At 47.0% G+C, this 13,721-nt stretch overlaps 1 protein-coding gene across 1 annotated transcript in view; it reads right to left on the bottom strand.

Annotated features, from left to right (window-relative positions):
• Nucleotides 1-13,721, bottom strand: part of GNB5 (G protein subunit beta 5) — a 43,609-nt gene that overhangs the window by 7,239 nt on the left and 22,649 nt on the right. Inside the window, exons 5-7 of the mRNA XM_060169275.1 lie at nt 10,352-10,484; nt 4,585-4,728; nt 2,705-2,796 (exon numbers count right to left, since the gene is read on the bottom strand). Coding sequence (XP_060025258.1) covers nt 2,705-2,796; nt 4,585-4,728; nt 10,352-10,484 — 369 coding nt within the window. The remainder of the gene's footprint in view (nt 1-2,704; nt 2,797-4,584; nt 4,729-10,351; nt 10,485-13,721) is intronic.

Consider the following 13,721-nt stretch of genomic DNA (forward strand, 5'->3'; position numbering starts at 1 on the left):
CACGGGAAGCTGTCTGCACTGACCACTCACTACATGGGATACTTCTGGCAAGTGCCTTCACCTGGCCCAGCCTCAGTTTCTTCATCTGAAAAGTGAGGAGGATAATGTACATTTCCTGCTGTAAAGACTGAATAAGACACTATATATCTTATACGAAGAACGTGGCATGGTGCCAAATAAAAAGCATGCAATAACTAATGATTATTACTGTTATAGTCATCCTCTCCTCTAATCAGGCCTTCAGGGACTTCCCTGGTGGTCCAGTAGGTAAGACTCCGCGCTCCCAGTGCAGGGGGCCCGGGTTCGATCCCTGGTCGGGGAACTAGAGCCCGTGTGCATGCCGCACGCCGCAGCGAAGATCCCGCGTGCTGTAACTAAGACCTGGCACAGCCAAAATAAATAAATATCTAAAAAGAAAAATAATCAGGCCTTCTGGACAGAGGGCAGCCTAAGTAGAGACCTGGTGGATATTAGAAGAAGAGGGTTCTGGGTAGAGGGAACAGCATGGGTGAGAGAACGTGCATGTTTAAGCTGTTATTTCATGAATATATAGGGATTTAATTTAGTTTTGTGGCTTTATATTCTATCCTGTATCTTAAAAACCTCATTTACTGGGCTTCCCTGGTGGTGCAGTGGTTGAGAGTCCGCCTGCCGATGCAGAGGACATGGGTTCGTGCCCCGGTCCAGCAAGATCCCACATGCTGCGGAGCGGCTGGGCCCGTGAGCCATGGCCGCTGAGCCTGCGCGTCTGGAGCCTGTGCTTCGCAATGGGAGAGGCCACAACAGTGGGGGGGCCCGTGTACCACAAAAAAAAAACCACAAAAAACCTCATTTACTATCTGTAGTAATTTCTCAATTGATTTCCTTGGATTTTCTGGGTAATTACTGCACATTTGCAAAAAGTGATAGTTTTTTTTCCCGTTTTCCTTTCCTACATTTGAGGTCAAAGAGCTAGAAAATTCTCATTAATATTTCTACCACTAAGGTAATTAAGTATTCTTATTGTGTTCTGGCTTTTTAAAAATTATTATTATTATTATTTTATTTATTTATTTTTGGCTGTGTTGGGTCTTCACTGCTGCATGTGGACTTTTCTCTGGTTGCAGTGTGAGGGCTTCTCACTGCTATGGCTTCTCTTGTTGCAGAGCACGGGCTCTATGCGTGCAGGCTTCAGTAGTTGTGGCACACGGGCTCAGTAGTTGTGGCTCACGGGCTCTAGGGCGCAGGCTCAGTAGTTGTGGCGCACGGGATTAGATGCTCTGCGGCCTGTGGGATCTTCCCGGACCAGGGCTCAAACCCATGTCCCCTGAATTGGCAGGTGGATTCTTAACCACTGCACCACCAGGGAAGCCCTGTGTTCTGGCTTTTAAGGGGAATAAGTCTAGTACTTTCCTCTAAGTATAAATATTCTTGAGTGATTATACTTCAAATGCTGTCCTGACAGTGCCAGCTTCTAAATATATATGTCAAGTCCTGACCTCTCTCTTGGAATCCGGTTCACAGCTCCTGCTACCTACTTGACATTCCCACTTGGTCATATAATAGCGTCTCAGACTTAGCTAGCCCAAGACAGAGCTCCAGAATCCATATGCAACCACTGCCTTCTCCCTGCACTGCCTCCAACCCTCCCTGTCTTAGCAAATGGATCAATGCTTATTGCCCCTTATAAAAGATACAGGTTCCCTGAGCTCAGGGTTCTTCTCCTATAATGCAGCCCTTTGTATGGGCAGGTGTCATTTGGCCCTTTTCATGTGACCCTGTAGAATTGGGGCTTAGGTAACCAGCACAAAAATGCTGATACCCCAGCTACTGCCATCACTATGAGTAACCAACTATCCTTCATCTCTAACCCAGGAGTCTCATGCCTTCTAGCAGCATCCATGAATCTGCGGCAGCCTTACTTCATAGCTTGCAGCTAGGGTAAAATCTCAAATCCTTCACCATTCTAGACATTTCTGTCCTCCCTGTGTGTCTTCTTTAGTTGCAGCCACCATCATTTCATTCTAAAGCTCACACAACCACCTTCTAACTGGCCGTCACACTTCCATTCTTGCTCCCCTACAATCCATTCTCCACACAGCACCCAGAGTGACCTTTTAAAGGCAAAACATGGATCACGCTAGCCACCTCCCCAACTCAGGACTCGCTAGTGGTGACCTGGCCTTTTGTTAGGTCCCTGAACATCTCACCTCCCTGATCTTCCCCCCGGCTCTTTGCAAGCCTGGCTCCTTCATTACCCTGGTCTCAATTTAAACATCAATTTATGAGAGAGGCCTGACCATTCAAAGAAATACCCCATCTTATCACAGTTCCCTGTTTTACTTTTTCTTAGCACTTAGCGGTACTTAAACAGCACGTTTATCTGTCCTTTGTCTTCTGTAGGATAGTAGCGATGTTGTCTTGTTCAAAACAGTACTCCCAGTTTCTGGAATAATGTCTAGCAGATAAGGACTTCATCAACATTTGTTGAATGAATGAATGAGAAACACTGACTTGACCTAGACAGGATAATATCCATTGCCCCTAGTGCAATTATATTAAAATTCTCCAAGAAATCGGGAGTGCTGCTCAGTCCCACCACAAATCAGCCATTATGCTGGAAAAGCCTCTCTCGGCCAAGTAAATTGAGCCTAGAGGCTAAATACTAGCCCAGGCTGGGGAACACTGGAGGACAGAGGAGCAACGTGAACATCTACTCACTGACCGGACACTGTTGATGTCAGATTCGTGCGTTTCAAAGGCCTGCACGCACTGTCCGGAGCGCATGTCCCACACCATGGCTTTCTTGTCACATCCCTACAAACAGAAAGTTACCCAGAGTTATGTACAATGCAAGGAATGTCTACAGACAGGCATGAGTTCTGGTTATGTCACAGAGACCTTTTAGTTCCTATTAGTAAATAGCTGACAATATGCTCTTCTGGCACTAGCTTTACCTAAGGCCACTTTCCTCAACTGACAAGCCCTCACGCGGCCAGAGAGAGGTCTTGGGGTCAGGGTGACGAGCAAGGGAAGGCACCCAGCCCCCTTTTAAGCATGTTTTCTTCTCTCCCACCTTTCTGAGGGGCTGCAAACTCTCCAGAGCCTCCTTCTCTCCTTCCTCCTGGGCATCTCTCTTCACTTTTCCCTCTCTTTCCCCCTCCTCTTTATCTCTGCCTCTGTAAGCCCAGAGGAGAGGAGGGCAGGTGGACAGTGGGTGTGGTGGGACCTCCCAGCTTTGCCTCAGGTGTGTGGCGCAGCCTGAGCACAGGTGGAGAGCCAGGTGCCCCTGGGCCAGCTGAACCCAGCAGCCTAGTCAGGGTGTTGCCCGCAGTCAGCTGGGTGGCTCAGGCAAGTCACCTCCCTGGACTTCTGCCTCAACACCTGTAAAGTGAACCTTCTCTGGGTTGCTACCATGACCCAGAGAATCATGAACACTAGGCTTTCACATACTCTCTTGCTTCTGGGCGCATTTTGATAAATTCCTGCAGAGCCTTCTGTGATCAAGCATGAGCAGTATAATTAGACTCTCAAAGGTCAAACAGAAGGAGTCATGGGTTAAAATTAGTGTCCAAGTTGTTGGTTTCAACTCAGAGGAGAGGGTGGATGAGGTGCCACGACTGATGTCTCAGCGAGACCTGCTGCGGGAGTTCAGCACTCCAAGCATCTTTACTGAGAATGTGCACAAAGGAATCAGCGAGTCTCTTCAAATCGTTACTGGACCCTAAATCAGATGGAGTTTAATACTCTGAAAGAGACAATACAGTCCACAACGATACCAACAATTTGAAAAAAGAGTGTTGTTGAGTAGGGATAAATACAGTTATACAAAGACACAAGAATGAAATGTACACAGATAGGGCCAAATACCCAAGAAGAAAATCAGGGTCTCTGCCAACTCGAGGCCTCACAGCCCTCACCTGAGGCCCAGGACTAAGATGTGGGCAGCTCGGAGCAAACATCATTAGACAGCGTTTGCATCTCTGTCCTCTCTCATCACTTGTCTCCTGAGCGAGATGAGACAGGACCCAGGGGTCAGGCCAGCCACCTCAGTTCTCCATTCTTATTCCCAGGTGTCCATAGAAATACTTGCCTCTCTGCATACCACAGTGTAAACTCTTCCCTCTACTGCTCACAATATCCTGGGGAAGGTGGGGGGCAAATGCTATTGTGCCTTATGCCCAATTTACAGAGGATGAAATGTAGAGTCAGGTAGCAAACGTGGGTCCCAGGTGTCCTGGCTCATCTGGTGCTCCTCTGCCATGGTGGCCTGCCTGTCCGACTCGTAGCCTTCAGATACGCTGTTCCCTGTGCCCGAGAGTGGGAGGGGCTGGCGACTGGCAGGGGTGGGGCGGGAGAGTGTCCCACCAGTGTCAAAGCTCTGATCACGCCACAGCGATGCTTCGCCACCACTGCCACCTGAGCCTCCTGGTGCCTAGCGACTGTCTCTAAAGGTCTCAGAGGCTCACTCTCTGCTACTTATTTAAGGAATCTCAGCCCCATCCAGGGAAGTGTCCAGTCTAGTCCCACAGATTAACAGGAAGTGCTACCATGAGCCTCCCTAGTGGACAAAGGACCCCCCAGAGATCTTCCTTGGGTCTTTACCCCGGACACGAAGGTGTTCCCGGTTTCTGAGGGAGCCAGGTCCAAGCAGAGCACGTCGGCCCCGTGCCCATGGAAGCTCTGCAGCAGCTGCCCGCTCTCCACGTCCCACAGGGCACACGTGCCGTCGCCACTCGCTGTCAGGATCTGCCGCAGGAAAGGACAGGAAGGGTGTGGCTGTCATTAATGTCCCTGTCAGGGGAAGCCAAGCAGATGCTTACAGTTCCACAGGGAAGAGGAGGCTACACACACACACACACACACACACACACACACACACACACACACACACACACACACACACACACACACACACACACACACACACACACACACACACACACACACACACACACACACACACACACACACACACACACACCCTGCTAAATCTGGACTCAAGCACAGAACTCTTTCTCTGGTACTGAGAAAGAAACAGTTCATTTGTGACACCCTCACTGTCCTGGAGTTGTTTATGTGCCTGTCCTCCTGCAGAGTATGAAATCCAGAGGTCTCCCTGTGGTACCTGCGGGGCTCTATGCCTGCCTGCCACGTAGGAAGTGCTCTGTGAACATTTGCTTCACAGAACCTCAAGCGGCTCCCACAAGCAGCCAAGCCCAGCGTCGTGCTTCCCAGACATTAATGTGCAACCCCACACGCAGCTGCTAATAGAGAGCCTGGGGTGGGGCCTGAGATTCTGTATTTCCCACAAACTCCCAGGTGATGCTGACGTTGCTTGCCGGGACCCACCTGGAGCAGGATTTTGCTAAACACAGTCTCCTGTAGCTGGATCCCCCAGAGGCTCCCTGGGCCACTGAGTGGTGCTGACAGACACACAGGGTCAACCAGCATCTGCCGTGTGCTGACCACGTCCAGGCCCTCCGCTAGGCGTCAGCGTTTGCAGAAAGACTGTGTCTTGGTCTCTGCTCTCCTGGAGCTTGGTTAACAGGATTGTCAGGAAGGACTCCTGTCCCTACGTTAATCAATTCCAGGGCCAGACACTTCCCGGTGCTGCATTAGACAATACTGAGAAACCAAGTAAAAATAACCTAGCTGCCCGCTCCAGGAAATAACTGCTCCTGCAAGATAAAACTGTGAACCAACTAAGCTTACTTATCAAGACTAACAGCTTTGTAAAAAATTAATGAAACAGAAGCCTCAATTAAATACAGTAGGAGACTGGAAGGGGGAGCTTTCATGTCCTGTGATGATAGAGACCAACAGGAAGAAGACAGACTTCTCTTCTTTCCTGGGAAGGATTCAGCCAATGAAAAGCCATGGACTCAGGCTTCCCTGGTGGCACAGTGGTTAAGAATCCACCTCCCAAAGCAGGGAACACGGGTTCGATCCCTGGTCCGGGAAGATCCCACATGCACGGAGCAACTAAGCCCACGCGCCACAACTACTGAGCCTGCAAGTCACAACTACTGAGCCCGCGAGCCTAGAGCCCGTGCTCTGCAACAAGAGAAGCCACCACAGTGAGAAGCCCACACATCACAATGAAGAGTAGCCCCCGCTCACCACAACTAGAGAAAGCCCACGTGCAGCAACGAAGACCCAATGCAGCCAAAAATAAATAAATAAAATAAATAAATTAAAAAAAAAAAGAAAAGCCATGAACTCTGTTTAATCCTCCCAACTTCCTTTTCCACCCTGTAAAACGGTTCTCCTTGCCTTGCCGTGTGGGGACTTGCACATGCCTCGCCATGGTCCACTCGCTATGGTTGCAGGCAAAAAAAGCGCAGGGGCAGCAGCTTGCTCACCAGCTGTTTCCGGAAGCCTCACCGGTTTCCTCCATGACCGCTGCCAAGGTGTGTGCCCTCCCATTTTAAGGTGGGTCTTTTAAGGTGGAAAACTAGTTATGACATAATAGCTTAGGGTTGGTAAGCCCAGCGAGGTAAGGATCTTAAAGCAAGTCCTGGTGAGCAAGCTGTTGACCTGAAACAAATAGACTGCCAGGTATTTCTCCAGCAAAGATGGGTTTATTCAGGACCCACAGAGAACTGCATTTCAGGGTCTGCAACCATGGCGAGGTTGGACCACTCACCCTGGACCCTGAAACCCTCTAAGGACCCTTCCCCAGTTTCTTCATTTTGAGACGGTATAGCGATTCTGTCAAGTTGGGGTTCTCCCTTGCTGCAGTAGGTCTAATAAACTTAGCATTGCTGGGTGGCAGGTGTTTCTGATGGTCTTGGCAGACGAGACAATGATCACTTACGATAGAGTAAGAAGTGCTGAGATACAGGTAGGTCTGTGAGAGGGACACCAAACCCACTCTGGCAACATGTGAGCTGATCTCAGAGGAGGACTGAGAGCTGGCCACTCACTAAGGAAGGGGAGGAGAGCAGAGCGAGCTGAGGGGAAGGCGCACCTGTGCAGTGAATGAAAGTTGTGCCTGGGTATGGAGTGAGGACTTTAGCCTGTAGGCAAGAGGGACCTGTGGAAAGCTTCTGAGCAGAATGACCAAATCAAGGGTATATTTTAGGAAAATCTGTCTGAGGTCAGTGCAGCTGTCCCTCAAGCAGACTCTGGATAGTTTCAAGTACGAAGGCTGGCCCATGCATGAAGAAGAACACTGGGGTGCCTGGGGAAAGGCATGGTGGCCAGAACTAGGGTTTTAAATTTTGTTGCTGCCAGTGTGTGTGAGGCTTGGGCTCTGGTGCAATTGGGAGAAAGGCAGTGGGGATCCAGGGCTCAAGGCCTCAAAGACCCAGCTGATGGTATCGCAGAGCCCTGGAGCCAGCATGGTTCTGAGCAGCCATGGGGGGACCCACAAGGGTTAAGCCCTGGCAAGCAAAGCCTCCCCACGCCCCACCTTCCTGCTGCTCACAGGGGCTGGACGAGGTGATAAGACAGTGTGGGAAGGGGCTCTTGCAGTGTAAGTGCCCACAACAGAGCCCTCTGTGGGTGGAGATTACTGATGGCTGAGGAAAGAAAACAGGAAGTAGGCCTTAAAGGACTGCCAGCATTCAGTGCACCCACTGACTGTGCTGCACCTCTAGTTTCCATGTGCTGGTGGTCTTCTCTCATCCTCTCCCTCCTTCCCCCTCTCTTCCCTTCCCTCTCGCACACTAGGCCTAGCACTTGTAAAAGAATCTTCTTTTTCTTGCAGGGAGGGGACATATTACAAGGAAAGAATCCATTCCCACCCTGGCCTTGCACCTGCTGGCCACACCGTCTTGGGAGTGTGTTCCTGCCAGCAGTGTGGGAGGCCTAGGATCTTCTTGCAGCCAGGAGAGGCCCCTCCACGGAGAAAGAGCTGGCTGAGTTCCAGAGTTCTCAGGCTTCTTGGGTGTGGGCCCCAAGGCCCTCCTCAAAGCCCCCACTTGCAGGCAGCTCTCGAATTTGGAGACCCTCCAGGCTGCAAAGCCCATGCAGCTGCCCATGGGACTCCCTCTGGCCTCAACTTCCCTTAAGAGGCCTGTGTACACCTGACAAGAGGACTTAGGCTGGTCAAAGCAGCTTAGGAACACACAAGACTTGGACCATGTCTTAATTTGAGAACTTGTATTTTGTGATGTGCTACAATTCCCTCCAATCTCTGCTGGCCACACCCACTAGTGGATGCTCCACCCCAGTCCTGTCCTAACATTTGCAAAGGGGCCAGTAATTGCCAATCTTTTTTGGGACATCAGGTCCAAACAAATGACTGCCTGAAATGATTCCCTTGGTCTAGCTCTTTAATGGGAATTTTCCATACCATACTCTTCAGTCAAAGAAATGAATAGTTTTTAAAAGTTAACAGTAACTTCTTAATATTTAAAAAATATTTTAAATATTTGTGCTCATTACAATGTAAGTAAAAATAAATTTTATAAACCAAACATTCATTATGATAAATGCACTAAACAGATCCTCTAACTCATTGTCACTCATTTATTCTGGAATGTAGAGGATCTGTAGGTCTTATAACAGCTTCTTGAGGTTTCTGTTTTTCATCTTAGATCCCAGAGCTGGAAGGAAGCTTAGTTCATGAGTTCAGTGGTACCCAAACTAGGCTATGCATCTGAATCACCCATGAAGCTTTGCGTTAATATAAATAACAAAACAATAAGAGCTAATGTTTATTGATATTTACTAAGTATTTGAGATGAATCATCTCATTTAATCCTCAGAAAACCTCATGAGGGAGGAATTTACTACGATCCTTACTTGCAAGTGAGAAAAACAAAACACAGAGAATAATAAAAGCTTGTTCAGGATTCACCATCCAGAACAGGAGACTAAACATCCTCTGTTGCTTTGGCTGACCCTCAGGCCCCAAGACATCCGATCTGGCCACTGCAGCAGCCAGGGCAACAGCACTCTCTACTGCACAGGCCTGCAAGACTCCTGGTCGCGAAAAACAGGTGTAAACGCTGCCCTCTAAGTCCGAACAGCCCTCCCGTCAGAAGTGAGACAATTACCCATCCCCGGGTCTCCTTGCCGCTATCCTTGCCACCCCCCCAACCCCGCCGCTGACGTCAGTCAGCTGAAGCCAGAGTGGCCTTTAATCTGACTCAGTCTCCTCCTTCAAACAAACCCAATCTGCCCCAGCCCCAGCAACGGCTCCCTGCCATTTGTAGGGTCAGCCCCGCCACTCAGGGCACCCTGTGATCGGGCCCTGCCCACCTCTCGGGCCACCTGCCTCCTACAATGCTCCCCTCCACCTCACTGGCAACACACTCGTCCTCCAGGGTGGCCCCTGCAGCACCTTTACGACCCCCCACTCCTGCTCTGAGCTCCCAGCCTCCCCTGCTATTCAGTCACCCCTGGTATCTGGCAATGCGGGTGGTGGCATCTGTGCAGGTTTTCTGGAGAGATGTGACAGAGACACGATAGGATGCTTTAGGACTTGTGAGAGAAAACGTGGCCAAAGCGTTGAAGTTGGATGGTCTCCACTTTGTGGCTTGTTCAAAGTAGGGCACAGATTTACCCTCTGATGCTTTTTCTTTTCGAATGTGTTAAAACAGGAGTGGAAAATAGGTACGATGAGGCGTGTCACGTGCACAACTCTGAAAGTCAGCACCCTGTGAAGTTTCACACACGGAGGCACCTTGGAACCACCTCTCTGACCCAGACAGGAATTTCCACCACCCCAGAAGTTTCCTTGACCCACTCCCACCCCCACCAAGTCAATTAGAGGAGGAGGTTCAATATGGCATAGAGTTCATCTCATCTCTGCCAACAGTCAACAGCCCTGAATTTCCCCATTTCTGATTTTATTAAAAATAATAATATAACCAGGAATTCCCTGGTGGTCTAGTCGTTAGGATTTGGCCCTTTCACTGCCGTGGCCTGGGTTCAATCCCTGGTAGGGGAATTGAGATCCCACAAGCTGAGTGGCATGCTCAAAAAAAAAAAAAAAAAAGGCATATATACACACACACATATATACACATAAACATATATACATGTATACACACATATACACATACACACACATATATACACACATACACATAAACATATATACACGTATACACATATATAAACACATACACACACATACACGTATACACACATATATAAACATATATACATGTACACACACATATACACATATATAAACATACACACATACACATATAAACATATATACATATACACACATATACACATATATATGAAAAACAACAGGAGCTTCCTCTTAGAGTCAACTGGAGTGCACACAGCCTCCTGTGAAGAGGGACACCAGAACAGCTTCCTCGCCTGCAACTCCACTTTAGCTCTCCACGACCAACCCTGCTCCCCAGCAGGCTGGCCCGTCATCATGCATCCCCTTATTTACCTGCATGTCAGAGTTGGTAAAGCTGCAGGCCGACAGGTAGTTGGTGTGCATAGCAACGGACTTCTTTTTGGCAGCCATGTTTTCATTTTTGTCAAACGTCAGTGGATACACAGAACACTTATTATCCAAGCCACTAGCATGGAAAGACAGAAGTGTCAAATGTTAACATAGGGCAGTAGAATATTCATATGCTTTCTCATTCACACAAACTTTTCAAATGGTTTTCCTTTGGCAGTATCATATGCTATAACCTTTCCCTCAGCTTTTACTTTGAAGATTTTCAAGTGTACAGTAAAATTGAAAGAGAAAATAGTACTATGAACACCCAGATCTCTTCACATACGTTCACTAACTTAACATTTTGCCATATTTGTGGGAGCAAATTCTGAACCATCTGAATACAAGTGGCAGACATGACACATTACATCTAAATACTTCAATCTGCAAATTTACATCTCCTAAAACTAAGAACATATTCTATAATCACTAACTCATTATCACATCTGCGAAAACAAAAATTCCAAACACCATTTAATAAGCTATCCATATTCAGTCTTTCCCAACTGTCTCCAGGATCCAGGGCCCATTTAGATCCACACATTACATTCTGTTTTTATATCTTTTTTAGAACTTTTAATGGAGAACAGACACATTTTTTTGGTTGTTTATAATGAGAAAACTTAGGTCAGTTGTCCTACAGAATGTCACACAGTCTGGATTTGTCATGTTGTTTCTTAATGGTTATATTTAAGTATAACATTTTTTTAAAATTTTATTTTATTTTACTTATTTTTGGTTGCGTTGGGTCTTCATCGCTGCGCATGGGCTTTCTCCAGTTGCGGCGAGCGGGGGCTACTCTTAGTTGCAGTGCATGGGCTTCTCATTGCAGTGGCTTCTCTTCGTTGCAGAGCATGGGCTCTAGGTGTACGGGCTTCAGTAGTTGTGGTACACGGGCTTCAGTAGTTGTGGCTCGCAGGCTCTAGAGCACAGGCTCAGTAGTTGTGGCACACGGGCTTAGCTGCTCCGCAGCATGTGGGATCTTCCCGGACCAGGGTTCAAACCCGTGTCCCCTGCATTGGCAGGCAGATTCTTAACCACTGCGCCACCAGGGAAGTCCCTCAAGTATAACATTTTTAACAATAATATAAATGTGATATATAAAGGTGATATTGTGTTATTTCTTTCTTACTGCTTCACTTTAAGAGGCTTGCAATGCCTCTTGTGTCAAGATTGGTGACGCCAACTTTGATTACTTGGTCAAAGTGGGGACCACCAGATCTCTCCATGGTAAGGGTGATTTGTTTGTAATTACAAGCATATTTTGTTTTATTGCGCTTTGCTTTATTGCATTTTTACAAATTGAATGCTTGTGGCAACCTGGCATCAAGCAAGTCTATTGGTGTCAGTTTTCCAACAGCACTTGCTCACTCTGTGTCTCTGTCACATTTTGGTAATTCTCACAAATATTTCAAACTTTTTCATTATTGTTATATTTGTTATGGTGATCTGTGATCAGTAATCTTTGCTGTTACTATTGTAATGGTTTTGAGGCACCATGAACCATGCCCATGTAAGATGGTGAACTTAACCGATAAATGTTGTGTGTGTTCTGACTGCTCCAACTGACTGGCGTTCTTCTCTCTCTCTCCCTCTCCCCAGGCCTCCCTATTCCCTAAGGCACAACAATATTGAAATTAGGCCAATTAATAACCCTACAATAGCATCCAAGCATTCAAGTGAAAGGAAGAGCTGCATGCCTCTCACTTTAAATAAAAAGCCAGAAATGATTAAGCTTAGTGAGGAAGGCATGCTGAAAGCCAAGACAGGCTGAAAGCTAGGCCTCTTGTGCAAAACAGCCAGGCTGTGAAAGCAAAGGAAAAGTTCTTGAAGGAAATTAAAATTGCTGCTCCAGGAAACACATGAGTAAGAAAGCAGAACAGCCTCATTGCTGAAAGGAAGAAAGTGTTAGTCTGGTCTGGATAGATGAAACCAGCCACAACATCCCCTTAAGCCAAAGACTAATCCAGAGCAAGGCCCTGACTCTCTTCAATTCTATGACGGCTGAGAGAGGTGAGGAAGCTGCAGAAGAAAAGTCTGAAGCTAGCAGAGGTGGTTCATGAGATTTAAGAAAAGAAGCCGTTGTCCATAACATGAGTGCAAGGTGAAGCAGCAAGGGCTGGTGTAGAAGCTGCAGCAAGTTATCCTGAAGATCTAGCTAAGATAATTAGAAGGTGGTACACTAAACAACAGATTTTTAATATAGACAAATGAGCCTTATATTGGAAGAAAATGCTATCCAGGATTTTCACAGCTAGAGAGGAAAAGTCAACGTCTGGCTTCAAAGCTTCAAAAGGCAGACTGACTCTCTTGTTAGGGGTCAATGCAGCTGGTGACTTTAGGTTGAAGCCGATGCTCATTTACCATTCCCCAAATCTTAGGACCCTTAAGAATTATGCTAAATCTACTCTGCCTGTGCTTTATAAGTGGAACAATGAAGCCTGGGTGACAACACATCTGTTTACAACACGGTTTACTGAATATTTTAATCCCACTGTTGAGAACTACTGCTCAGAAAAAAAGATTCCTTTCAAAATATTACTGCTCATGGACAATGCACCCAGTCACCCAAGAGCTCTAATGGAGATGTACAAAAGATTCATGCTGTCCTCATGCCTGTTAACACAACATCCATTCTGCAGCCCATGGTTCAAAGAGAAATTTTGATTTTCAAGTCATTCTTTAAGAAATACGGTTCATAAGGCTATAACTGCCATAGATAGGATTCCTCTGATGGATCTGGGCAGAGTAAGTTGAAAACCTTTGGAAAGGATTCCCCATTCTAGATGCCATTAAGACCATTTGTGATTCATCGGAAGAGGTCAAAATATCAACATTAATACGAGTTTGGAAGAAGCTGATTTCAACCCTCGTGGCTGACTTTGAAGGGTTTAAGACTTCAGTAAGGGGTTCAAGACTTCAGTGGAGGAAGTAACTGCAGATATGGTGAAAACAGCAAGAGAACTAGAATGAGCAGTGGAGCCTGAAGATGCGACTGAATTGCTGCGATCTTATGATAAAACTTGAACGAAGGAGGAGTTGCTTCTTACGGATGAGCAATGAAGGTGGTTTCCTAAGATGGAATCTATTCCGTGAAGGTGGTTGAAATGACAACAAAGGATTTAGAATATTAACAGACTTAGTTGATAAAGCAGTGGCAAGTTTTGCGAGGATGGACTCCAATTTTGAAAGAAGTTCTACTGTGGCTATAATGCTATCAAACAGCACTGCATGTGACAGAGAAATTGTTTGTGAAAGGAAGACTCAATCGATAAAACAAATTTCACTGCTGTCTTACTTTAAGAAATATCCA

Source organism: Lagenorhynchus albirostris, chromosome 1, assembly GCF_949774975.1.
Source record: "Lagenorhynchus albirostris chromosome 1, mLagAlb1.1, whole genome shotgun sequence".
In the NCBI taxonomy this organism is placed as follows: domain Eukaryota; kingdom Metazoa; phylum Chordata; class Mammalia; order Artiodactyla; family Delphinidae; genus Lagenorhynchus; species Lagenorhynchus albirostris.